This window comes from Hylobates moloch, unplaced genomic scaffold, assembly GCF_009828535.3.
Source record: "Hylobates moloch isolate HMO894 unplaced genomic scaffold, HMol_V3 SCAFFOLD_19, whole genome shotgun sequence".
Lineage (NCBI taxonomy): Eukaryota > Metazoa > Chordata > Mammalia > Primates > Hylobatidae > Hylobates > Hylobates moloch.
The window spans coordinates 31,861,925-31,888,818 of NW_026652294.1; the positions used below are offsets into that span (position 1 = coordinate 31,861,925).

Here is a 26,894-nt window from a genome sequence, read left to right on the forward strand (position 1 = left end):
TATCTATCTATATCTATTTTGAGACAGAGTCTCGGTCTGTCACCCAGGCTGGAGTGCAATGGCATGATCTCAGCTCACTGTAACATCCGCCTCCCAGGTACAAGCGATTCTCCTGCCTCAGCTCCCCGAGCAGCTGGGATTATAGGCATGTGCCACTACGCCTGGCTAATTTTTTATATTTTTAGTAGAGACAGGGTTTCACTATGTTGGCCAGGCTGGTCTCAAATGCCTGACCTCATGATCCACCCGCCTCAGCCTCCCAAAGTACTCGGATTACAGGTGTGCACCACCACGCCCGGCTAATTTTTGTATTTTTAGGAGAGATGGGGTTTCACCGTGTTGTCCAGGCTGGTCACGAACTCCTGTCCTCAGGAGATCCGCCCGCCTCGGCCTCCCAAAGTGCTGGGATTACAGGCGTGAGCCACTGCGACCGGCCTATTCTTTTTAAAGGCTTCTTTACACATGACCTTCACCTGGAGGCTTTTCATTGATTCCCCTCCAAAACAGGTAAAGAATCCACTCTCAGAGTTCCTGGAAGGCCTGGGTGTACGTCCTTCACTGGGCTGATACATTATTACGAGACAACATGAAACCCTCCATCTCCCCTCCGGAAAGTGAGTCTCTGGAGGACCAGGCCCTGCCCCGGCCCTTGCCTACCTCTCCATCTTCCTTCCACACTGTCCACCCTTCACACTTTCCACTCACAACGCAATGACCTCCAGCCAGGACCTTCACACGCCCTGTTCCTTCTACCTCAGGGCCTTTGCACATGCCATTCCTTCTGCCTGGAAGTGCTTCCCTCCTACTCCCATCTAACATTGATCCATCTTCTGGGTCTCAATGTAGGCAGCACACTCTCAGGGAAGCCCCTCCTGATCCCCAGAGTAAGTTACACCTTCACCCACGTCCCCACTGCCTGTTATCACCATCAAAGCAAGTTACCTGGGTAACTATTCAAATAATGCTCACCTCTGCCCACCTGTGCTTTAAGAGACCGTGTTGGTCCTGTTCACTGCTGTGCAGCCAGTGCCTGGCACATAGTAGGAGGTTAGAAAACATCTGGTGGCATCTGGAGGACTGAGGGGGGCCCCGAGCTGCAGCCCAGACGTCCCTGAGGGTCCCACGGGACACAGCTCCCGGCCCTGCAGCTGGAGATATTAGTACGCGCCTCCTTTCCAGAGACTGTGCCAGGCACTACAAGGCAGTGCACCCCAGGGGAGGGGATAAAAGCATTCTCTTCTAAAGGGGCTACAACAGCATTTGGCAGCTGCTGAGCGACAGACAAGGTCAGGGAGAGCCAGAGGGAACCCTGGAGGGTCAGGAGTCCCGCTGGGCCCCATCCCATCGAAAGCATGGTGGCAGAGCTCTCCTTGAAACTCCTACCCCGCCAGGGAGGACACTTCATCTGTGGGCATCAGAGGACAGAGAGGGAGAGGGACCGACCTCACCCACTGCGGGGGCCGCATGAGGGAGCCGAGCCCTCCTGGCGAAGGGGACAAGTTAACTGTGGTGCAGATTCCTGCAAATCACGCATGACTCCATTCTTCTGGGGCATTTCCAATTAATCTTTCCACCCCCCTTTGATGTTTCAGCTCTGTCCCCTGCAGGCTCATAACATCTAATTGCAAATTTTTTGAATTTGGTCCCATTTGGGACATGCTGGCTCCCATAATTGGCATGGGTTGAAGGATGAAGGGGCCCTTTTGGACTTTTCAGACACCAGAGACCCCCAGCCCCTCGGAGGGACAGGGAGGGACTGGAAGGCAGGCAAGACATCTGAGAATCCCCATCTCCAGCCACAGTGCACAGTCAGTGGAGATGGCCTGACCTACCCAGAGCTGAGAGGTCACTAGGCTGAGGGATAGCAGGAAAACCAGGGCCGGGCACCGTGGCTCATGCCTGTAATCTCAGCATTTTGGGAGACCAAGGCAGGTGGATCACTTGAGGTCAGGAGTTCGAGACCAGCCTGGCCAACACGGTAAAACCCCCGTCTCTCCTAAAAATACAAAAATTAGCCCATTGTGGTAGTGGGCACCTGTAATCCCAGCTACTCAGGAGGCAGGAGAATTGCTTAAACCAGGGAGGCAGAGGCTGCAGTGAGCTAAGATCGTGCCATTGCACTCCAGCCTAGGTGACAAGAAAAAAGAAAGCCAGGACCCCCAAGGGAAGAAACTGGAAGGAATGCACTAGCGAGATTCTCAGGAGAGCACAGAGAAGGCCCTGGGACAGCTTGGGGCTGGTTGTGCTTCAGCCTGAGGGGCAGCTCCTCCTCCATTGCAACAGACCTTTGTTCCCCCGTCTGACAGTGCCAAGCACTTGGCTATGACTGGGCATCCAGAGATCAAAGGCTCCCTGTCTTAAGGGACTCGCAGTCCTACGGCTCAGTGACAAGAGAGAAGGCACATGAGGTGGTGTGGGTCCCTGCAGCCTGTTGATAGAAAGGACACAGGCTTAGGAGTCAGCTGGACCCAGGTGTGGGTCGCAGCCCTGCCACCTACAAGTTAAGTGACGTGGGCAAGGAGCTCAGCCTCACTTTTCTCATCTGGGAAATGGGGATAAACTCTGCATGGTAGTTAAACGAGTGAATGGCTGTGTCCAGGGCCTGGAGTGTGGTGTGCATCCAACAGGCACCTCTCTCCAAACATCTCTTTCTGGGCCCCTGGGCATGAATCTTGCTAAAGACAGGAGAGGAGCAGGGAGGCAGAAGGAAGGGAAGGCCTGGGGGGCCCCCGAGGTACTCACTTGGCTCGAAGGGCAAGCTGCCGGTCATTGGGGCAAACCCACTGATCATTCCCGCTGCCGAAGATGGTGTCAGCCATGGCTGGGCGCACCCGGCTGGGGGTGGGGAGTCACATCTGAGATGAAGGAGGGAAGAAGAAAAAGTGTGCATCATTGGCTGGGGTACAGATGGCAGACAGGGTCTCTGTGCCCTCAGGCCCCTCCACCCCATCTGCATGCACCGTCCCCACTGATGCCTGGAACCTCACTGTGGGAACCATCTCTCCAGCAAAACACTCTTCCCTCAAGGCTCCTCTTCAGAAGGCTCATGATTCTAGGAGGGTGACCAGGTGGATCGTGTGGCCGAGTGACGAGAGTGAACATGACTGGCAGGGCATCGAAGGGTTAGAGTCAGAAAGGAGAGAGCAGGCACACCCTTAGCAGTTTCAACTCAGCCCTGGAGGCCATCTGCTCCCTGCCCCCTCCCAGTACAGTAGGGGCCAGAAGGAGGGGCTGGGCCAGAGGGTGATGGCCAGACAGCCTGGGAAACCCTACTCCTCTCCCAAACCCAGGGACCTGGCTCTCCTTCCCGACAGATTCGCCAACAGATTCACACCGATGATCACAATGCCCTGGAGGACAGGGGGTGGCAGCTACAGCCAGGACCGCCACGCAGCACCATGCCAAGGGGTGCCGTCCATACACACCACCACGAGCAAGGCACCTGGGGATCCCGCAGGGAGGCGACCCTGCTCCAGGACCCCCGATGGCTTCACCTGTGCACTGTCGAGTGTGGCCGGCTTTCTCCTTGCCTCCAAGGACAGGATTGTCTTTGGTGGTCTATTATGAGGATGCCATGCATGCACTCTGAAGGGAGTGTGGGATGAGGCTGAGGGTATCTCAATCCCAGAGCAAGGCTGAGGGGTTCTCCTGAGCCATCCACACGCTCCTCGTCTAATCCCAGCCAGGCCAGTGGTTCTCAAACCCAGGACCCCTTTACACTCTCAAAAAAGATCCAGGTTTGAAATCCGTTTGACACTTCCTCAAAATGTTGAACACGGACTTACCATATGAGCTAGAAACTCTACTCCTAGTTACACACCCAAGAGTACCAAAAACATATGTCCTCACCAAAACCTGTACACAAACGTTCTTAGCAGCACTATTCACAACAGCCAAAAAGTAGAAGCAACCAAAATATCCATCAACGGATGAATGAGGAAAATGTGCTATATCCATACAATATTCTTTACAATGATTATTATTTACACTGGATTATTATTTACAATGGATTATTATTTGGCCATAAAAAGGAATGAAGTGCTAATACCAGCTAAAACATGGATGAATCTTTAAAACATCCTAAGAAAAGCCAGTCATAAAAGACCATGTCTTGTATGATTCCATTTATATGATGTGTCCAGAATAAGCAAATCTAGAGAGATGGAAGGTGATGAGTGGTTGTCAGCGGTTGTGGGAAGAGGGGAACAGACTCCCAGTGGGTTCAGGACTTCTTTTTGGGGTTATAAAAATGTTCTGTAATTAGACAGTGGTGATGCTTACATATTTTGTGAATACACTAAAACCACTGAATCGCACCCTTTAAAAGTGTCAATCTTATGGTATGTGAATTACAACTTCAGCACAAATACAGACCATGAAAAAAAAATGAATTATAAATCATTCACAGACCAGACGTAGTGGCTCAGGCCTGTAATCCCAGCACTTTGGGAGGCTGGAGTAGGCAGGTCACTTGAGCCCAGGAGTTCGAGATCAGCCTGGGCAACAAGGTGAAACCCTGTCTCAACAAAAAGAACAAAAATTAGCTGGGCGTGGTGCACACCTGTGGTCCCAGCTACTCCGGAAGCTGAGCTGGAGATCGTCTGAGCCCAGAAGGTCGAGACTGCCGTGAGCCATGACTGCGCCACTGTACTCCAGCCTGGGTGACAGAGCAAGACTGTCTCAAAAAACAACAACAAAATGCCATAAAAAAATTCTTGAGGCCAGATGTAGTGGCTCAGGCCTGTAATCCCAGCACTTTGGGAGGCCAAGGCGGAAGGATCATGAGGTCAGGAGATCAAGACCAGCCTGGCCAATGTGGTGAAACCCCGCCTCTACTAAAAATACAAAAAAATTATCTGGGCATGGTGGCGCACGCCTGTAATCCCAGCTACTCAGGAGGCTGAGGCAGGAGAATTGCTTGAACCCAGGAGGCGGAGGTTGCAGTGAGACAAGATCACGCCATTGCAGTCCAGCCTGGGCAACAAGAGCAAAACTCTGTCTCAAAAAACAAACAAACAAACAAACAACAACAACAAAAAAATATATATATATATTCTTGAGAACTCCAAAATACAGGGGCTATGACCATTGATAGTTACCGTACTAGAGATTAAAACAGAAAATCTTTAAAATGCTGTTAATTCATTAAAAATAATAAACCCGTTAGACGTTCACATAATTTACATATTTTATGAAAAACTGCACTTAAAAAGCAATTAGACAAATGAGATTGTTTTACATTTTTAAACTCTTTTTAATGTTTGGCTTCACAAAAAACAGCTGGACCTTCATATCTGATTCTTCCTTCACGCATTTGTGACAGGTGGTTTCGCTGAAGTCCTTGAAGGACACCCAGGCCCTCACAAATACGTATGATGGCTGAGAAGAGGAGGACTTTTTTTACTTTCCAGAAATTGTAAATATTTTTCTTTGATATTGCACCCAAACTCAACAGATGGTAATTTTTTAAAGATTAGTTCAAATGTGGCATCTGAAACCACATCAGTGAACTTCTCCTTTTCTGTACATTTGTGAGAGGATAAACCCAGAGTCCCATTACTATTCTTATGAAAACACTTCTGACCCTGTGGGTCTCCGGGAGGGTGTTGGGGGACCCCCAGAGAGGCCTGGGCCAGCTTGGAGAACTGCTTTTCTAGGCCAGTGCCACCCATTTCCATGATGGCCAGCGGGGGCCACATGCAGACCGCCTCCACCTGACCACACAGGGTCCAGGCCACGACCTGAACCACACTGGTCCCTCTACCCCACGGACACCTCCAGGCACCTGCTCTTCCAGATCAGACCTGACCCTCCCCAGTGGGCTGCCTCAGCAAAGAGACCTGGGCAGCCCCAGACCCCAAATAGCCAAGTGTGGAAACCCCACGGCCAAGCCCAGATCGCCTGGGACCTCCTCAGATGTAGGTTCAATCTTCTCCCAGGCGAGGCTAACGGACAGAGTCAAAAATGACACCGTCCTCCAACAACTTTAACTCAGTGCCCCATCCCAGCCTTTAGAGCACTATGGTTTGCTTTGCTTTTTGAAAACTTCAGTTATCTTGTGCAGTCACACTGCTCCACGTGGGTGTGCAAAGCGTTATTCTGTTCAAAGTAAACATTAAAATATACCACGGGCCACACGTGGTGGCTCACGCCTGTAATCTCAGCACTTTGGGAGACTCAGGCAGGCAGGTCACTTGAGCTCAGGAGTTTGAGACCAGCCTGGGCAACACGGAGAAACCCCATCTCCAATAAAAATACAAAAATTAGCCAGGCGTGATGGCACGCACCTGTAATACCAGCTATTCGGGAAGCTGAGGCAGGAGAATCGCTTGAACTTGGGAGGTGGAGGTTGCAGTGAGCTGAGATCGCGCCACTGCACTCCAGCCTGGGTGACAGAGCAAGACTCTATCTTAAAAAAAAAAAAAAAAAAAAATCTGTGAAATTTTGGCTTTTATGTAAACTTACTGGAAGTCCAGGAAAAAGTCACCTGTCTTCCTGAGCCTCAGTTTCCCCATCGGTACCCAACAGAGCTGTGAGACAGGCCGGAGCAACTGCCTCGTGCAATTTCAGTGCCTGATTTGGACCCTGCTGAGTCACATCAGGGAGGCAAGGGAGGCAGGCAGCGGGCAGGGAGGCTGCTGGCTGCTCCCACGTGGAAGGTGGGAACTGAGCCCCTCCCCAGCCCAGTCCACAGGACAGAGAGGACGAGGCCACAAGAACTGCGTCCTCCATGTCCCCACCCTTCTCACTGCTGTAGCTTCAGGGCAGAGGAGCCACAGAGCCAAGTGCTGCAGAGATCAAGGGAGACGGAAGGATGTCACCTCCAGAGCTGTGGCCGCGGGCAGCGTCAGGGCACGCTCATCATTGATGGCAAGTCTGTGGCTGACCACGTTCACGGGGTGGCCCCGAGCAAAGGTTGACATGAGAACCCAGGAGAATTCAGGCCCCGGCTCTGGGACGGCTGTGCACCCCCACCCTGGCCATGGCTGGCACCTCAGAAGGCATAGCTGTCCTTCACTTGCACGGAGCAACCTTGGGACAGATGGTGGGAGAGGAAGGGCAACTCGAGGAGGCACATTTTGGGAAACTGCCCATGGAGCCAGCTTCGATTCTCCAAACCTCATCAGCCTGCACTGGCTGCCAGCTTCGATTCTCCAAACCTCGTCAGCCTGCACTGGCTGCCAGCTTCGATTCTCCAAACCTCGTCAGCCTGCACTGGCTGCCAGCTCCCTGACTCGGCAGCAAGGAGGCCTCACCAGCCAACCCCCAGGCCTGGCGCCCGGCACCCCCTTCACCAGTGGTAAACTATGCTCACCACCACTCAGCACTCACCTCTTGGGCTCAGAGGGCAGGGAGTCTGCCCTTCTCTCTTAAGAGCAGGGTCCTGAAAACTCCAAAGAGCAGTGCCCTGTGCATTAAACAGACTGCGCCCTTGTACTCACGTAAGACCATTTGTCCTGGACAAAAATTAAACTGATGAGGGAACAAAATAGGGCCTTATAGAAGGTGAGTGGAAAAGCAGGGAAGGCAAACCCCCAAATTCAGCAGGGAGGGTGGAATTGGTCTGGGGAGAAGAGGCAGGAGGTTTTGTGGACGGGGCTGGTGAAGCTCTGGCCACTTCCTCGGTAAACTAGAGACGTCATCCCCAGGGTCAGGTCTGTCTCTGAGGTCCTACCAGCTGGGACAGGTAAGAGGCTAGAGGAGGAGGGGCGTGTGTGTGTGTGTGTGTGTGTGTGTGTGTGTGTGTGTGTGTGTGTACAGGAGCATATTCAATGAGCACACAGGTCAAGGCTGCTGATGGGGAAGGCAGGCCCATCGTGGGGAGGGTAGGCATTCCACCCAGGAGCCCGCCCAGAATTCCTCAGTTCTATCAACATGAAATTTCCATTTCTCCTTCCCTGCTGGACTGTGGGTGCCCTAGAGGGTCTCTACATCCTCCTCCTTCCCTCCCTCCCTGATGCCCCGCGCACAGGGCCTGCTGCAAAGTAGGTGCTCAGGGAATAGCCATTTAATTCAACTGCATTTCATCAGAGACATGTGGCTTTCCCAGACAAGAAGAATTCAGAAAACAATGCAGACATGCTCAGAGCAGACAGCTGGGTTCTAACCAGGCTCTGTGACTTGCTGACTCACAGGCATTTGTTCCTCAAGATTCCCCATGGGGTAGTCGGCCTCACCACAGCTCCACCTGACAGCTGAGTTCGCTCCTCGCTGAGGGGCTGGTGCCCCCAGGAGCCTCCTCTGGGAAGCTGAGACCTCCTGGTGCTACTTCGACCCCGCCGGGCGACACGCTGAGCAGAGGCTGCACTCAGGCTGGCCGACCCGGCAGGCAGATGTTCCCAACCCCTTGTAAAACCCTGCAGTACAGGGACTAGGAGGACCCGAGGGGAACAGGGAAGGGGACAGGAGTTGCCTGGTGATAATTTCCTGAAAAATTCCTAGCGGACAGAGGCTCATCAGCCCCAGGCAACTTCCTCAGACAGATCTGTAAAAACAAGCCCTTCTTCCAGGAGGGTGCAATTCTCTCTCTAAAGTCGAGAGCTCACCACCCCGGGCGTTAGTCGCTGCATACATCACTGCAGACACAGAGATGGCCATTACAGCTCTCCACCCTGGGTGTTAGTCACTGCAGACATCACTGCAGACACAGAGACGGCCATTAGAGCTCACCACCCTGGGCGTTAGTCACTGCAGACATCACTGCAGACATCACTACAGACACAGAGACGGCCATTAGAGCTCACCACCCCGGGCGTTAGTCACTGCAGACATCACTGCAGACATCACTACAGACACAGAGACGGCCACTAGAGCTCACCACCCTGGACATTAGTCACTGCAGACAAAGGCTGCAGCCACAGCGACAGCCGTTATGCAGCCTCACGTAGCCGCTCCTGGGGGCTGTGGGATATTTGATCCTAAAGAGAAGACACCTTAAATTCACACATCAGCCACCCCCATGGCGACTCTTAACACCTTAATATAGCACCTTCCAACTTTTCCTGGGCATTTATGTACACATTTTAAATAAAATTGGGTTCTTACTGCATGCACTGCTTGCTGGTTTTTAAATAAAATTGGGTTCTCACTGCATGCACTGCTTGCTGGTTTTTAAATAAAATTGGGTTCTCACTGCATGCACTGCTTGCTGGTTTTTAAATAAAATTGGGTTCTCACTGCATGCACTGCTTGCTGGTTTTTAAATAAAATTGGGTTCTCCTGCATGCACTGCTTGCTGGTTTTAAATAATTGGGTTCTCACTGCATGCACTGCTTGCTGGTTTTTAAATAAAATTGGGTTCTCACTGCATGCACTGCTTGCTGGTTTTTAAATAAAATTGGATTCTCACTGCATGCACTGCTTGCTGGTTTTTAAATAAAATTGGGTTCTCACTGCATGCACTGCTTGCTGGTTTTTAAATAAAATTGGGTTCTCACTGCATGCACTGCTTGCTGGTTTTTAAATAAAATTGGGTTCTGACTGCATGCACTGCTTGCTGGTTTTTTAAACCACAATGTACTTTCCCACATTATTAAAGTTCTTTGAAAATATGATTTTAAACTATAACTTAGTATTCTGAATACAATACGCTTTACCATCTCCCCGTTGGAAGCACACGGATTGTTTCCAGTTTTGCTCTATTATACGCAGCACTACAGTGGACATCCTGGGAGATAAATCTCTGATGACTGCCTTAGGACAAGTTCCCAAAAGGGAAATGAAGTACATTTTTTAAGTGTATTTTCTGAGATACCTTTTCCATAGTCACGTTCACAGCCACTCAAAGCTGTCAGCTGCAGGCCTCATGCTTGCTCTCTCCAAAGTGCACCTAAAATTGTCCACTACAAAAATTCCGCTGGAGGCAGCTGTGTCTTGGTAGCCTAATCTGTAGATCTCCAATTAGATGGTTTCAATAAGGTAGACGATCCTCCATTCACACAAATAAATAAATAAATAAAATAAAGGGCCTCTTCTTTGCAAACAGTTAAAGAAGGCTTCTATCTCCTTAACAGCATTTGTGAGCTCATTAGCTGGTAAAGCCAACACTGGCTTGAGAGCCCTGAGTGACCCAGTGGCTGGGGCTGGTCACATGACACCCCTCCAGCCGACTGTTCCCCGCCCGACTACAGGGTCCCGTAAACAGGCCTTGGGAGCTCATCCCTGTACGTATTAGGAAGCAGTGAGCATAGTCATCACTCCAGGAGAACTGCGGCTCGACCCTGACCTTCCAAAACTCACAACAGCCACAGCACACTGAGAAAAACACCAGCCGCCTGCAGCTGTCTGTCTCCAACATGTACCAGACTTTGAAAAACATATCCGGAGGCAAAACAACCTGCCTCAGAGAAGCCTGGCAAACACCCACGGAGTCTCCAGCCCGTCCACTGCGGGGGGACAGGGACAAGGCCACCACCCCAAGTGCGGCTCCTTCTCCCCACGCCTTCCCCCAGGGCCAGCCCGTTCACTGCGGGGGGACAGGGACAGGGACAAGGCCACCACCCCAAGTGCGGCTCCTTCTCCCCACGCCTTCCCCCCAGGCCAGCCCGTCCACTGCGGAGGGACAGGGACAGGGACAAGGCCACCACCCCAAGTGCGGCTCCTTCTCCCCACGCCTTCCCCCTGGGCCAGCCCATCCACTGCGGGGGGACAGGGACAGGGACAAGGCCACCACCCTAGCAAGTGCGGCTCCACCTTCTTCCAGGGCCGTGATCGCTCCCCACCTTACACCCTGGCATTTTCACCTCTTCGATCTTGTTTCAGGGACACGTTCACTGATACAACTGAGCCTTCAGACTCCCTAGGGTGCGGCACGAATGAGCGCACTTTCACCCAGCCACAAAGTCCGACCCGTGGTGAGCGTCGGCAGCAGACTCGAGCCCCTGAGACCAGCGGATCTGCTTGGCTGGAGTCTGCCTTGAAGTCGTTAGCATGAGACACCCCCAGAGAAACGCATTCCCAAGGGCACGGCCACACCGTGACCCCCGAGCGACTGTGACAAGGAGGCCCGGGGATGAGGGTGCGGGTGTCCAGGACAGACCATCTCCACGGTGAGAATAAAGGAAATGAGGCAGGGTGGATGGTGGGAAGGAGGCGGCGGATGGTGGGAAGGAGGCAGCGGATGGAGGGGCTGGGGGAAGTCGCTGTGCCTAGGGGGGACACCCTCATGCAAAGGCCGACACGGGCCACCAGCAGCTGCAGGATATGCCAGTTTTTGTTGGCCACAGAAACAGGGCTCAAGTGCATTTTCCACACCAGGGGTGGCCGGTGCCCTCTGAGCCACTGAATCACAATGCTTAGAATGAAACGCACGGCCTGGCCAAGAGTGGCGGAACTGCCTGGCCGGCCCATAGACTGAGGAGGGGTAATAAATGGTGGTCGTAAACCCCCAAGTTTGGACAGGTATGCTTGTCATGCAGTGTTGCCACAGCAATATATAAAGGATAAAAATGGCATCTGGCAGATAAAATCCGAACCCTGACCTCAATGTCCAGAACTATTCAGAGTTTGATTTTCCACTGTGGTAGAAAGGCCAAAAGACCAGACGAGGGAGCCAAACAGGAGACACGAGAGGCAAACAGGAGACACAAGAGGCAAGCAAAACCCACTCCCCTCCCCTCCCAGGTGCCAAAGGAAGTACCAGGTACCCCGCGGAGAGGGCCTGGAACCTTCACAGGTGGCCCCTGCAGAGCTGGAAGAGAGGCTTCATCCCAGTGCTAAATCTGAGCTGGCGCCCAGAAGGCTGGCTTGAAAAGGGGTTGGAGGCTGCCTGCAGCCTCCGTAGGAAAGGCTGCTGTGATCTGTTAGTCACGTCTGCTCCCCCCCATGGAGGAAGAACAGCTGCACATTTGCTGCTGCTGAGTGTGCCATCCCGCAGGGCACTGTGCCTAGGCCAGGGCGACAGGGAGAGAGGGGGTTTAAAGGAGGGAAAAGAAGCCAGGACAAATATAAAAGAATACTTGCCACCAAGCCGGTGCCTCCCAAGGCCTCGAAGACACCGTGTGGGAACCCTTCGTTCAACACAGGTATTAATATCCGAGGGAACCCTTAGCAACAGCCCCGACATCTGCTCTGTTACTATGATACGGGAAACACGAGGAGAGCAGCAAGATAAGGTGAGCCCAGACGTCAGCATTTCCTCCACCTGTCGGGCCGCGCTGGGAGGATGAGACTCAGAGAGGGAGCCTCAAAGGCCTGTCAAACCCCAAAGGCACCGCTCACTCGGAAGCGTTGCAGGCTGATTATGCACCAAGCGGGCTCGAGTGGATTCTGGAGTTGAAACAGGAGCCCCGGGGAAACTAGTGCCTGGCAAACCTCCCTCCAACTCCACCGTCCCCGGGCACCTGCCAGGTCTGCCTGCCCGGGGCGGCCCCCTCCTCCCAGCTCCCACGATCCTCCTGTCTTGCCCGGACAGTGGCAAATTCTCATCTGCCTTGGAACCTGCTGGGGCTCCCCGTTACCCCACTTCATGTGCAGCCAGAGAGGTCATCCTTACAGCCTGGGTCAGGCCGTGTGATTCCCCTGCTCAAGAACCTTCAGTGGCTCCCCACTACTAAGGAAAAAAGCCCTAGCTGCCCTCAAGGCCGTCCACGATCTGGCACAAACCACGCTTCCACTCTACCAGCCACCCCTCTGCAAAACTGGTGCTCCAGCCACCAGGACCTTGAGGCATCGCAGCCGCCCAGCCTTGTCTCTGGCACCCTCTCACCTGGAACGCCTTTGGTTCACGCCGTCTCCCTCTTCCACCTGGGGGTGGCCCAGAACCACCTCCCCTGGGAATTCTCCAGCTCCTCCCATCTGGCTCCCATTCAGATTGAGCCCACCGCCCTCCTGTCAGCATTTCATTCTGCCTGCATCCTAGGGGGCCTTCACCTGTTACCCCGATGGCCAGACATGATGGGTGTCCAGCACTCCTTCAGGGGACTAATATAACCATCAAGAGTTTGCCACTCACTGGAACTATGTACATCAGCTGTGCACCAATAACTTTTTTTGAGACAGGGTCTTGCTCTGTTGCCCAGGCTGGAGTGCAGTGGCACAGTCAGAGCTCACTGCAACCTCCAACTCCTGGGCTCCAGTGATCCTTGCATCAGCCTCCTAAGTCGCTAGAACTAAATGCCTGGCTAATTTTTTAATTTTTTGGTAAGGACAGGGTCTCGCTCTGTTGTCCAGGCTGGTCTCGAACTCTTGGCTCAAATGATCCTCCTGCCTCAACCTTCCAAGTAGCTGGGACTATGGGAGTACGCCACGACACCCAGCCTGCCAATAAAACTTTATCTTAAAAAGTGCCTCACGGGGTAAGGCCCAGCCTCGCTGGCCTGGAATTTAAGGCCCAACAGTGTGAACCCCTCACCTCCTTAACCTGCCTCTGTCCCTCTGCCACACACGGGCTCTGTACAGACCCTCCAGCCCCTGCTAAGACTCCTGCAGCCTTCCTTGCCTGTGTGCTTTGACCAGCAGCAATCCAGGACAATCACCCAGGACCCCGTCCAGGAGGCACCCCCACTTGGTCACAGAGCTAAGCGTCTGCTCCTATCCTCGGCAGGACCAACAGCAGCACCTTTCAGTGGTGGTTCATTCAACAAACACGCGTTGTTTTGGTGGCCTTGTTCATTCAACAAACACGCGCTGGATGCTGACGAGGGACCAGGCCCGTGCCCAGCCGCTCAGTCTCGCTGCTCCAGGGCCAGGCGGGAGTTTTCTTTGTACCCCCGCAAGGCCCTGCATGGGGCACATGTAGGAGGTTTCACTTAATCCTGTGGGTCTTTTTTAACCTTGGAAAGTAAATCCTTGGGCATCTTTAATGACCAGCAACTCCCGCTCCAGTGGACCCCACATCCCTGCTCGTCTCTTCAACTGATGCTGTTCTCATTCCCAGGCAGAAACGCTCTGCAAAGCCTCCAACCCAAATGAGATGTGAAATAACCTACTTCTCCCCCATCTCAAGTGCCAGCCCTCAGATTTTAACAGCCACAGCTCTGCCTACGTGTCCCCAGAGGCACAGCTTGCTTTTGTCTTTTCTGAAAGGCCTGAAATAGTGTAGGCAGAACTGCCGTATCAAGGCAGTCACAGAGCTGACGGTGGTGACAGCAGGGTAACCAGGCTGGGTGTGGTGGCTCACACCTGTAACCCTAGCACTTGGGAAGCCGAGGCAGGAGGATCGTTTGAGCTCAGGCATTCGAGACCAGCCTGGGCAACAGAGCAAGACCCTGTGTCTACAAAAAATTTAAAAATTAGCCGGGCGTGGTGGTACGCACCTGTAGTCTCAGATACTCAGGAGGCTGGGCAGAAGGATCACTTGAGCCCAGGAGACAGAGGCTGCAGTGAGCCATGATCGCACCACTGCACTCCAGCCTCGGTAACAGAGCAAGACCCTGTCTCAAAAAAAAAAAAAAAAAAAAAAAAAAATGTACAGGGTAACCACACAGAGAGAGAAGAGAAAATGAAATTCAAACTTAGCTGCCACCTGGGAGCTGCTTGTTGAAGGAGCCCAAGAGAACCCTCTCCATGAAGCAGAGAAGCTTCTGGGGAAAAAAGAAGGCTCACTCCTCCTCACCTGCTTGGAAAAGGCCCAGTCCTCAGGTGTGCTGAGTCCTCAGGTGTGCTGAGCCCTCAGGTGTGCTGAGTCCTCAGGTGTGCTGAGCCCTCAGGTGTGCTGAGTCCTCAGGTGTGCTGAGTCCTCAGTTGTCTGTGTCCTCAGGTGTGCTGAGTCCTCAGGTGTGCTGAGGGTGGTGCTCCAGGTCCTGGCGGGCAGCATCCCACACCCCTGCCTCCGCCAGCGGCCTCTGCACGGCCCAGCCCAGACTCCAGCTCCCAGGTGGCTCTCCACGGTCCTGCCAGGTACTTCTCCAACCTTCCTCCCCTCACCTCACCACAGCCAGGGTTTGCTTACAGCCAGCAGCCAAGGCCATCCCTGGCTGACCTCGCCTGCTATCTGTGGGCCCAGCTGTCTCCTCTTGCTCACAGAAACACAAACAGACGTTTCTCTGTTGCAACTCCAGGGTTAGGCACTGCCCTGCCTGGGACCAGCTGTCCGGTTCTCTGCACACTCCCCACTCTCCTGGCAGAGGCTAAGACCCCAAATAAGTAAGAGTGCCCATAAAGGCCCAGCAGAGGGCTCAGGCAACAGTGGGGGCCACACCAGAACATGGCTTGCTACGGAGAAGACGGGCAGGGGAGAGGGTCAGACAGAACCACTGGCACTTAGCTAGGAGTTTTCAGGACCTCTAGGAGGGGCCCCCAAGTTAACAAACATCCCTACACGTGCCCAGCCTGACCCTGCACTACCAAACTGGGAGAGGAAGAAGCCGCCTCCATGGGTGCTGCCCACCTGCCAGGTGCCCGCCACTGGCTGACCAACTGGAATCATCACAAGCCCCAGAGGACGACATGACCATCACTCCTTCTAGAAAAGAAGAAACCAGCTCGAGAGGGGCAGCTACTTGCCCAAGGCCCCATAAGCCAGCACCAGGTGCCCGGTTTGGCCCAATGGAGCTGGGCTGAGCCCAGGTGCTTTCTACCCCCTCCTCCTCCCAAGGCATCGGGTTGCAGGTGCGGTGCCTACAGGTGTGGTGTCTACAGGTGTGGTGTCTACAGGTGTGAGGCCTACAGGTGCGAGGCCTACAGGTGTGAGGCCTACAGGTGGGAGATCTACAGGTGTGGTGTCCACAGGTGCGGTGCCTGCAGGTGTGAGGCCTAACAAAAGCAGAAAGCCGGGTATTCTCCAAGCACCTGCCATGCACCCAGCAGCGGGGAGCACGGAGTTCCCAGAAACTGAGTCGCGCAGTAATTTTGGCCAAACAGGAGTTCTGAGAAGAACTGGGCCGGGGCAGCCTGAAGGGGATTGCAGAGGAGACGGGCTGGCTGTTTCCCGGAGCAGGCAGGGGCTGGGATGTGAGGTGCGAGGCCTGTGGGACCTCAGTCACCAGCCCCCAGTGCCACTGTTGTCCCACCCTAGGCCCTCAGAGCAGAGGCACAAAGGAGCTGGTGTCTGAGCCCTGGGGCATTTTCAAAGACAGCCCCTGCTCCCCACCAGACCCACTGCCCAAACCAGGTGTCACCCAGACCTCCTCAGTCACCCCACAGTCCCAAGGGGTCCCCCTGGCTCCAGACTCCCCAGCTCAGACCCGGCCAATCCTGCCATCAGACAGGCTCTCCAAAGGCCCCGCTCCACCCAGACACCTCAAAATCAAGCCCAGGGTCCTCGCCCGGGAGTTCGTGGCCATCCACAGACTCCACCCTGCCTTGCCAAATTTGTCTCCAGACAAACACACGCCTGGTGTCATCCCTCATGCCCAGGCCCAGGCCTCCCCACACTCCACACTCACTGCCCCGAGCTGAAGCAAGTGCTGCCTCGTCCTCATAAGCACACCGTTTTTACCTCTTCCCAGAACTTCCCAGTGTCTGGTGAACGTGTCTGACATCTCCTACTGACCAAACACTCCCTGAGAACAGGGTGCCTCCTGCCCAGATGGTAGTGAAAACATGTGGCACTGGAATAGAACTGAGAGCCCAGAAATAAACCCATACATCAGTGGTCAACTGACATTCAACAAGGGCGCCGAGACCATACAACAGGGAAAGAAGTCTTTTCAACAACATCTGCTGGAACAAGTAGAGAGCCACCTGCAGAAGGATGACGTGGACCCTGACATCACACCATTGCAAAATTTAACTCAAACAGATCAAAACCTAATACAAGGGCTAAAACTATGAAATTCTTACAAGGAATGTCAGGGTAAATTTTCATGACTTCAGATTTGGCAGTGATTTCTTACATGACACCAAAAAATAGGTGTCATCTATATTTTGGTGTCATCTAAGATTTGGCAATGATTTCTTAGATGACACCATACACAACAAAAGAAAAAAGAGACAAATTGGACTTTTTATCATAATTTTTTTGAGACACAGGTTGTGTTGTTTAGGTTCATCTCAAACTCCTGGGCTCAAGTGGTCCTCCCATCTCAGCCCCCCAGGTAGCTGAGATGACAGGCATACACCACTGTGACTGGCCGACTTTATCATAATTTGTAAATTTATCATAATTTACAACTTTGTCCATCAAAGGACACTATCGAGAAGGTGAAAAGACAGCCCATAGAATGGGAGAAGATATTTGCAAACCATGTATCTCATAAGGGTCTAGTATCTACACTATATAAATAACTCTCACAACTCAACAACAAAATGACAATTCCATTTAAACACGGGCAAAGGATTTGAAGACATTTCCCCAAAGAAGATATGCAAATGCCCAAAAATCACATGAAAAAAGACTCAACATCAGGCCGGGCGCGGTGGCTCACGCCTGTAATCCCAACATTTTGGGAGGCTGGATCACTTGAGGTCAGGAGTTCGAGGCCAGCCTGGCCAACATGGTGAAAGCCTGTCTCTACTAAAATACAAAAATTAGCCGGGTGTGGTGGCGGGCGCCTGTAGTCCCTGTTACTCCAGAGGCTGAGACAGGAGAATTGCTTGAACCTGGGAGGCAGAGGTTGCGTTGAACCGAGATGGCGCCACTGTGCTCCAGCCTGGGCGACAGAGCGAGATCCTGTCTCAAAAAAAAAAAGAAAAAAAAAAAACAAAGAAAAAAGACTCAACATCTTTAACCATCAGGAAAATACAAATCAAAACCACCATGAGATACCACTTCACATCCACTAGGATGGCTATACTAAAAAATATGAAAAATAGCAAGTGTTCATGAGGATGTGGAGAAACTGGAACACTTGTGCCTTGTTGGTGGGAATGGAGATGGTGCAGCCACTATGGAAGACAATTTAGTTCCTCAACAAGTTAACATAGAATTATCATCTGACCCAACGATTCTGCTCCTACATATAGACCCAAAAGAATTGAAAGCAAGTGTTCAAATAAAAACCTGTACACCAATGTTCATAGTAGCACCATTCACAATAGCCAAAGTGGGAAACAACTCAAATGTCCATCAACTGCAAAAAGGACAAACAAAATGTGGTGTATCCATACAAGGGATATTATTTGGCTATAAAAAGGAATGAAGTATCGATTCATGCTACAACACAGACAAACCTTGAAAATCTGCTAAAAGAAGCAAGTCACAAAAAACCACATATTATATGATCCCATTTATGTAAAATGTTCAGAATAGACAAATTTATAGAGACAGAAAGTAGATTAGTGGTTGCCTAGGGCTTGTTGGGGTCGGGGAAGGGGGACAGCAAAAGGGAATAGGGTTTCTGTATGTGGTGATGATTGGTGATGGTGATTAGAAGGTCGTCCATGACCTCCCCCATTACTCTGGTGAATGAAGACCATCTATCCCAAATTAATATGTTATTAATTTATTCTCCTCATAGAGAATTTATAGTGTCTCATTGACCAACCAGCCAGACATGATGCTAATCTGGGTTCCAAAAACAAGAAACACCATGACAGATAAAGGAAATTGTTAGTGATGGAATCCAAATGTCAGGCATATAAGTTTCACTATAACATTTGTTCCACTTTGCTGCATGTTTTTAATTATTCATAATAAATTATTATAAAAGTAATATTAGAAGTAGACATTTTGGGCATTCAACCTGTAAAAACCAGGTTCACAACATTAGGAGAACACAGACAATGACCTTGCGAGGTCCCACTTGCAAAAAACCACATCCATGTCTGTTCCTGCTCCCCACAGGTGTCCACAGGTGACGCACCAGGTGACACGGCTGCCTGAGGGAAAGAGAAGATGCAGGACTTCCCTATCGTGGCACAGGACCGAGGGCTGTGGAGTCAGTCTCTACGTAAACACATTCAGCTCTCTGAGTTCAAACCAAGTCAGAAAATGGGCAGAGCCACTGTTTTTATTAGCTCCAAATGAATCTGGAAAGGGATGCTGGGACTGATCAAACAGGCGCTCAACCCTGTCACGCACTCCAGGTAGCCCTGCCAGCAGGCTGATGAATTCTCTTCTTCTGCCAGGTGACAAAGGGCAGTGGTTACAGGTCTAGGCTCAGGGTTGTGTATCTGAGGTTTGCATTCTGGCTGTGAATTATGAGCTTGGTGACCTTGGGCAACTTCCTTCATTTCTCTAAGCCTTAGATGCATCATCTATAAATGAGTAGCTGCCTCCCGGGGCTATTGGGAAGAATAAATTCAACCAGTGGTTCTGAATCAGAGTGATTTTGTCCCCCAAGAGACATTTGGAAATATCTGGAGACACAGTTGGGGGTGCTACTGACTATCCATCCAGTGGGTAGAGGCCAGGAATGCTGCTAAACATCCCTGAGGCATAAAACAGCCCCCATGACAGAGTTATCCAGCCTAAACGCCAAAGCACTGGAGTTGAGAAAACCTGATAGAGGTGGTGCAGGTAACACAATCAGTGCAAAGCCTGTCACAGTGTGCATTCTCAGGGTAGGGCCATCATGGCCGTCCTCATCATCACCCTCATCATCATCATCATGATATTCACAATCATCACCATCAGTCATCATCATTACCATCACCATCACTGTCATCTCTGTCATCACCACCATCATCACTATCATCACCACCATCATCATCACCATCATCATCACCATCATCACCCTCACCATCATCACCATCAACACCATCAGACATCATCGTCATCATCACCATCACCTACATCATCACCATCACTGTCACCATCATCATCATATTCACCTCCATCAGACATTGTCACCATCAATCATCACTACCCTCATCATCATCCTCTTCTGTATTGTGGGAAATGCCCAGAGGGGCTCATATCTGGGCAGGAGGCCTGATGAATAGAAAGTGTATATACTGGGAAGAGGAATCAGCATGAGGGGAAAGGCCACATGGCCTTGCTGAGAGAGGCAAGAGGCCTGTCGGTGAGGCCATATCAAAAACCATCCCAGCCTGTAATCCCAGCATTTTGGGAGGCCAAGGCGGGAGGATCGATCGAGCCCAGGAGTTTGAATCCAGCCTGCGCAACACGGTGAAACCTCGTCTCTGAAACACACACACACACACACACACACACACACACACACACACACACACAGAAAAAATTAGCTGGGCTCAGTGACACACACCTGTAATCCCAGCTACTTGGGAGCCTGGGGAGGTTAAGGCTGCAGTGAGCCATGATCGTACCACTGCACTCCAGGCTGGGCAACAGAGTGAGACCCTGTCTCAAAGGCAAACAAACAAATGAGCAGAACACCCCAAATCCCATCTGCAAAGGTGGCAGTAGCTGGCAAGCCTACAGCCACTGCTGTGAGGACTCCGTCTGCCTGGTCGCTTTCCCACCTCTCTAACTTCTCATTGCCATTGGCAGAACCTCCTCAAACAAAACCACCAGGGGTTCATCCTCAGAGAAGCTGGAAGGGGGAATCATTGGGGTTTCTACACCTGTAGAGCCAGGCTTGGAGAAACAGAAACAGCCACGCAGGACTGGCTAGAGAACTGAGTCCTGGGGCAAGTGAGAGGAGGCCAGGAGCAGTGCCCTGAGGCTGAGAAGTGGGTGCCTGCTGGGGCATGCGTGCTCCCCATCTGCACACACACCCTGCTTGGGCATGCATCTCCCCATCTGCCCCATCTGCCCGCACACCCTGCTGGGGCATGCATGCTCCCCATCTGCACACACACCCTGCTGGGGCATGCGTGCTCCCCATCTGCCCCATCTGCCCCCACACCCTGCTGGGGCATGCGTGCTCCCCATCTGCACACACCCTGCTGGGGCATGAGTGCTCCCCATCTGCATGCACACCCCGACTTTGCACTGTAAGGACAAATGGGACGCTAGTAGGCTCTGAGTCTCAAAGACCAGGACATAAGGGAAACACAAAATGTCACACGGGGGAGGGGAAAGGTTTGTCTGTCAATGATCAATTAGGAGAACAACCACTGAGGGCTTTACCATTTGCCAAGTTTAGTGCCAAGTGCTTTAGGGAATCATCTCCTTTATCTTTCAAAGTAACCCTATGAGGCAGGTTTTAACAATCCCATTGTACAGGTGAGCAAACTGAGGCTCAGAGAGGTGAATGACAGCTGGTAAGTGACAAGATGTCCTTCATCAGGTAAATAAACAAAACATGGTACCATATATTCATACGATGGAACATAATTCAGCGATGAAAAAATGAGCCAGTAAGGCTGGGCAGGATGGCTCATGCCTGTAATCCCGCATTTTAGGAGGCCAAGGTGGAAGGATTACTTGAGGCTAGGGGTCCAAGACCAGCCTGAGCAACATAGCGAAATCCCAACTCTACAGAAAATTAATTAATTAATTTAATTAATTAAAAGAAAAATGAGGCTACTCTGGGCACCCTGCCTATGGGATAACCCTTCTCTGCAAGGAGCAGTTTAAAAAAAAAAAAAAGAGCTGGCCAGCCACAAGCAGACATGAGGAATCTTAAATGCGTACTGCTAAGGGAAGGGAACAGGTCTCAAAGGGCTACTTACTGCAGGGTTCCAACTATATCTATGACATTCTGAAAAAGGCCAAACTATGGAGACAGTAAAAAGACCAGGGATTTGGGGGTGGAACAGGAAGAACGAGGACACGGATTTCAGGGGATTCTGAAGGCAGTGAAGCTATTATTCTCTCCACGTGTCCTTACACATTGGTTGAAGCCCATAGAACCTACACCTCCAAGATCGAACCCTAAGTGTACACTACACATTTCAGTTAATAATAATGTATCAGTATTACCACATTTATTGTAACAAATGTACCACACCAAAGCAAGATGTTAATCATGGGAAATTGAAAGAGGTAAGAGGTTAGACGGGAACTCTGTACTTTTTGTTCATTTTTTTCTGTAAACCTAACACTGTTCAAGAAAAAAAAAGTAAAGTGCTACCAAATGCAATGAAAAAATTTTAATTTTCTTCTTCATAGAGAAAAAGAAAATACCACACCAATCGTCATCAATGGGAAAGAATCTCGCCACGCCGCTAATATTACATTTGAGTGTCATACCCTCCCGAATACTTTTGTGTGGATTAATCACAGGTGCTCATCATCCCTGTCTGCTAAAGGAGGAAGGTACGTACTGTCCATGCCTGTGTTCCATCCCCACCACGCGGCCCTCCCTTGGGAGTGCAGAACACTGGAGGTCAGCAAATACTGGGCCCCAGTTCTTTTTCCTCATCACATGCATCACAGTTGGAATCTGTGTTTGTTTCTTTGTTTACGTGTTAATCTCTGGCAGGTGCATGGGAGAAGGGTCACCTCCATTGTGGCTCTGACAGTGCACGAGATGAATCCAAAATGAATCAGACAGTGGCTCCACAATAAATGCTGTGGCTACACAAAGAACACTGGGAGCGAAGAGAAGGCGCAGTGAAGATCCTGCTCTGTGGCAGTCCTGGAGGGCTTCAAAGAGAAGAATGTGGTGCAGGGCTCAGAGGGAAAAGGAGGGACTTGGCAGGCAGAAGGCGGCATTCCAGGGAGAGAACTGTCCTCTCAGAAGTGCCACAAAGGAAGAGGAAACTCAGAGAACTAGGGTATTTGCGCAGGAGGGAAACTCCCCTGGGCAGGTTAGTGACTGCCCCGAGGTCACAGCTTGCTGTCACGAACTTGGGCAGAGCTGGGAACTCCAAAGCTGTAGAAACAGCCAAGTGCACCTTGAGCTTTCACTGAAGTCAGGCTGAGAAGAGAGGAAAGGGAACAGACCCTCCCCATTTCACCCACATCTCCCAACATCCAGGGGCCAGGAGCATGCCCAGAAATCACTGGCTCAAACTTGAAACGGCTCTAAGGTTAAATGCTCGTTCTATCCCACCATGTATTGATTATTTCGAAAATTAAAATGACTGGGCACAGTGGACCACGCCTGTAATCCCAACACTTTGGGAGGCCAAGGTGGGAGGATTACTTGAGGCCAGGAGTCTGAGACCAACCTGGGCAACGTAGCAAGATCCCATCTGTATAAAAAAACTTTTTAATAAAAATAAGTGTTAAAAATTAACTAATTAATTCAATTTAATTAAAATAATGCTTCTCCTCCACCTTAAGATATAACCTTCCAAAAATGTCCTCCAGTAAAATCGAGTCCAGGATTGTGCAACTCTAGTTTTATGTAGTAATAGCAGCAGTCGCTGACATTTCTGTAACACCTTATCTATATCATCACTCACAATCTCCACCGCAATGCCATCGAGTGCCATCAGCACCCCGATATTACAGATGTGCCCAGCACACCGCAGGGACAGCCCATACCCACACAGAGGAGCACAGAGGCCAATTAGCTTCCTCCAAGTTAAACAGTGTGTCCACAGTCTCATTACTGCAGACGCGGTCTCCCTTTCAGAGGCGTAGGTTTGCAATTGGACTCTACAGCTAACCAGCGGTTTAATTTGGGGCTTGTTACATTTCCCTACACTCCATTTCTTCCTCTGTACAACAGAGGTAATAAATAATGCATTCCTCAACGGGTTTTGTCCATAGCCAATCGTGGTAACAGAGTAAAAGTTCCAGGCTGGGCGCGGTGGCTCACGCCTGTAATCCTAGCACTTTGGGAGGCTGAGGTGGGTGGATCACAACATTGAGACCAGCCTGGCCAACGTAGTGAAACCTCATCTCTACTAAAAATACAAAAATTATCTGGGCGTGGTGGCGCGCACCTGTAATCCCAGCACTTTGGGAGGCCGAGGCAGGCGGATCATGAGGTCGAGAGATCGAGACCATCCTGGCCAACTTGGTGAAACCCCATCTCCACTAAAAATACAAAAATTAGCTGGGCGTGGTGGTGCGCACCTGTAATCCCAGCTACTCAGGAGGCTGAGGCAGGAGAATCACTTGAACCCAGGAGGCGGAGGTTGCAGTGAGCTGAGACCGTGTCACTGCACTCCGGCCTGGTGACAGAGCAAGACCCCATCTCAAAACAAAAAAAGTTCCAAACACAGTATCTGGTACATAGCAGGCCCTCACAGAACAAAACAAAACAAAACAAAACAAACCTGTTTTCTAAACCAAGCTGGTCCCTGAATGCTGGTGAACTTCACACTAAAAGGATGAAATGGGAGTTTAAAGAAACTGTGACCCCCCTGACTGCAGACCCTGATGATGGATGAAATCTTGTCCTGTCTGAACTCTGGGCCAAACCACAGGGCAGGAAACAGCAGGCTTCCTCCTCCTGTCTGAACTCTGGCCCAGAGAGGAGCTTCCTTCAGCTGACCGCACCCACTTCCCTGAGAACATTCCAGAACATTCCATGCTAGGCCAGGAGACTCCAGGAAGAGGTCACTGAGTAGCTCTTACCATCTTCTCCCAGCCCAGCCAGGAGCAGATGCTCCCCCCTTCTGGGACTCCATTCACAACTTCTGACCTGCACCCCTGCCCATCAACAGGACGGACCTGCACCCCTGCCCATCAACAGGACGGACCTGCACCCCTGCCCATCAACAGGACGGACCTGCACCCCTGCCCATCACCCACGGCCTCCCCACAGACGGCCAAGGCTCAGCTTGTCCACCTCCGACCTGCCTCTCTCCAACGTCTCCAGGCTGCCCCCCAAGCCAGTGAGAGATGGCCTGGGTGGCTGGGTTGCTTGTCCTTGGCTATGGCCCTGGTTTGGCTTCTTAAACCCTCTTTACCTGGGCCCTTAACGGGTCATCTGCCTCCAGTCCTGGTGTCCACTACACATAAACGAGACTCTTCAAGGACTGTCCAGAAACAGTCCCCTCCTCAAGCACCCTCAATGGCTCCCACTGCCTCCTGAAAAGTTCAGAGGCCACACCCTGAGACTGATGGTCCTCCACAACACAGTCCCACACCTACCCTCTGTCCCCTATAGGCCTCACCTGCTGCAACCAAAATAGACTACACCAAGAATCGTACCCACACGTCTGGACCTGTAAGTACAGACTCACCTCCCATCTCCACCTAGCTGGGTTGCACTCCTCCCGCACCCCGCCTGTCTCTTCCACGAGCCTCTCTCTTCCTCATCTCTGAATTCCTCCAGCAATTTCCAAAGCACAGGCATCCACACGCCACCTGCCATTCCCACGTGGCTCCCATACGATTCTTTACTTAATGTTTCCGTTTAAATCAACCCACTCTTTTACTTGAACAAATTTATTTTCAAAGGAAACTTTATATGTCCACCATAAATAGAAAAACCATCCCATATGCCATAAATAGAAGGCAACTGAAGAAAACAAGTTATGCTCTAATACACATGAAAATAAATCATCAGGAAAACATTTTTAAATGCTTGTCTATGTGCCTGACGAGGTAAACCTATATATAGGTTGTAAACGGAACAGCACCTCGAGGGACAAGGGTCCCGAGACGGGCCCCTGCATGTGCGTACAGGCCATGCTTCCATCCTGACAACGGCCACTGCTCCTGACCACGTCAGCTGGCCACGCGGCCTTCTACAATCTTCAAAAATCCCCTCCCGCTCTGAGACACGTAGCCTTGGCACTTGCGTTTTTGCTTTCTTTGTGGCCCCTGGGCTTTTTGGCCCCATCTCACAGTTATCTGGGGACTTGTCACCAAATGTGAGTATCCCGGGGTAGGGAGCACAGAGCCTGCTGCAGCCCCTGAGCCAGTCTTGCACGCAGCATAACACGCAATACAAACAGCTCTCCAACAGCACGCTCCGGTCTGCTCAGATGCGTGGCCCCCATTCTCTGCCTGACCCCAGGCCCATCTGCTGCTAGCACACAACCCCTCTGCCCCGCACCCCCAAATCCATCTCTGTCCACTGCGGTGTTTCAAAGGACCATGCAGAAAGAGCAACGGAGGCACCAGCGGGGCACGAGGCTGTTCTCCAGCCCTGGCTGCCTCTTCTTTAGAAGCAGCAGGATCTGGGGCAGCCTGGAAAAGCAAGTTTCCAGTCAACGATTAACCAGACACTCTCCCAGCAAAGACACAAACCTCTTCCCCGGAAGTTAGCAAAGTTCTGTGAAAACCCCTGAATGAACTGGGCCCCTGACTCCAGGAAAACAGAGGCATCTTCCAATGTCCTTGGAGCCATGAGACCCCGAAACACCTACCGGGAACAGAGGGGCTTCACCCAGACAGGCCCCGCGTGGGAGGAGGAGGAGGCCGCTCTGCCTCCCACCACCGTTGTCAGGGGTGACCCGAGGTGTTCAGATGAGGAGCTGAATCACTGGGACTTAAGTCAATAAGTGGCAGCCACCAGGCAGGCCCAGCTGGAGCCAAACCAAGGCCTGGATTCTCCTCGTGGATGTCTGGCAGGGCCCCACCACGTCCCCCAGTCACGTGGTCTCTAAAACCGAACAGACCTGGGATGCTTCCTCTTAGGGGGCAGCCCTCTTTGGGAAGGTTGGTCTGGCCACTTTTACACATTTCAAGCACTTTTTGGGTTAGAAAGGGCACTTTTCTGTATCCAAAACAGTCCTTGCAGGCAGCGGTGGTGGTGCATGGGGCGTGCGTCAGCATCTCATCGCTTCCTGCAGCCCCAGCGGCCTGGAGTGGGGCCCCCTTTGGGTGTGGCTGTTCAGGAGGATGTGTAAACAGAACAGCTTCCCGGAGGGACCTCCAGGAGGGCAAGGGTAATGACATGAATGAAATGAACTCTTCACAGTGAGGGAGCACTTACACCCTGACACCCTCCTGCAGGGAGAAGGAAGATGACAAGGATCTCTCTGTTGACCTTTTCATAGTGCAGACAAGCTACTGATAGAAAAAAGAAAATGTTTTGATGCTTAAAAAAAAAATAAACACCATCAGCAACCTTTCCCCATGGGGAGCAGCAGCAGGTGCTACTGTGAGAGAGACAGACAGATGGATATAATCGCCAAGAGGCTCTCAAACTGGGTTCCAAGAAGCCAGGGGTGTGGAGCACCCTTCAGAACCGTGCAGGCAGAAGCAGGGGGCTGGGAACAAGGGGGTTATTACAGCCCAACCCAGAGCAACTCAGCTTTTTCCTCTTCATCTATCAGGCTTCCAGATAAGATTT

General features: G+C 51.6%; 1 protein-coding gene across 3 annotated transcripts in view; it reads right to left on the bottom strand.

Moving 5' to 3' along the window:
- The window catches only part of RPH3AL (rabphilin 3A like (without C2 domains)), a 184,267-nt gene that overhangs the window by 91,650 nt on the left and 65,723 nt on the right, over positions 1 to 26,894 (bottom strand). The window contains exons 1-2 of one of the 3 annotated variants that reach the window (XM_032138175.2): positions 25,966 to 26,044; positions 2,743 to 2,855 (exon numbers count right to left, since the gene is read on the bottom strand). In XM_032138175.2, the coding sequence (XP_031994066.1) occupies positions 2,743 to 2,819 (77 nt within the window). In that variant the 5' untranslated portion in view covers positions 2,820 to 2,855; positions 25,966 to 26,044. Of the gene's footprint in view, positions 1 to 2,742; positions 2,856 to 14,554; positions 14,609 to 25,965; positions 26,045 to 26,894 lie in introns of those variants that run through there. The other 2 variants (XM_058431431.1, XM_058431430.1) reach the window with 2 other exon arrangements.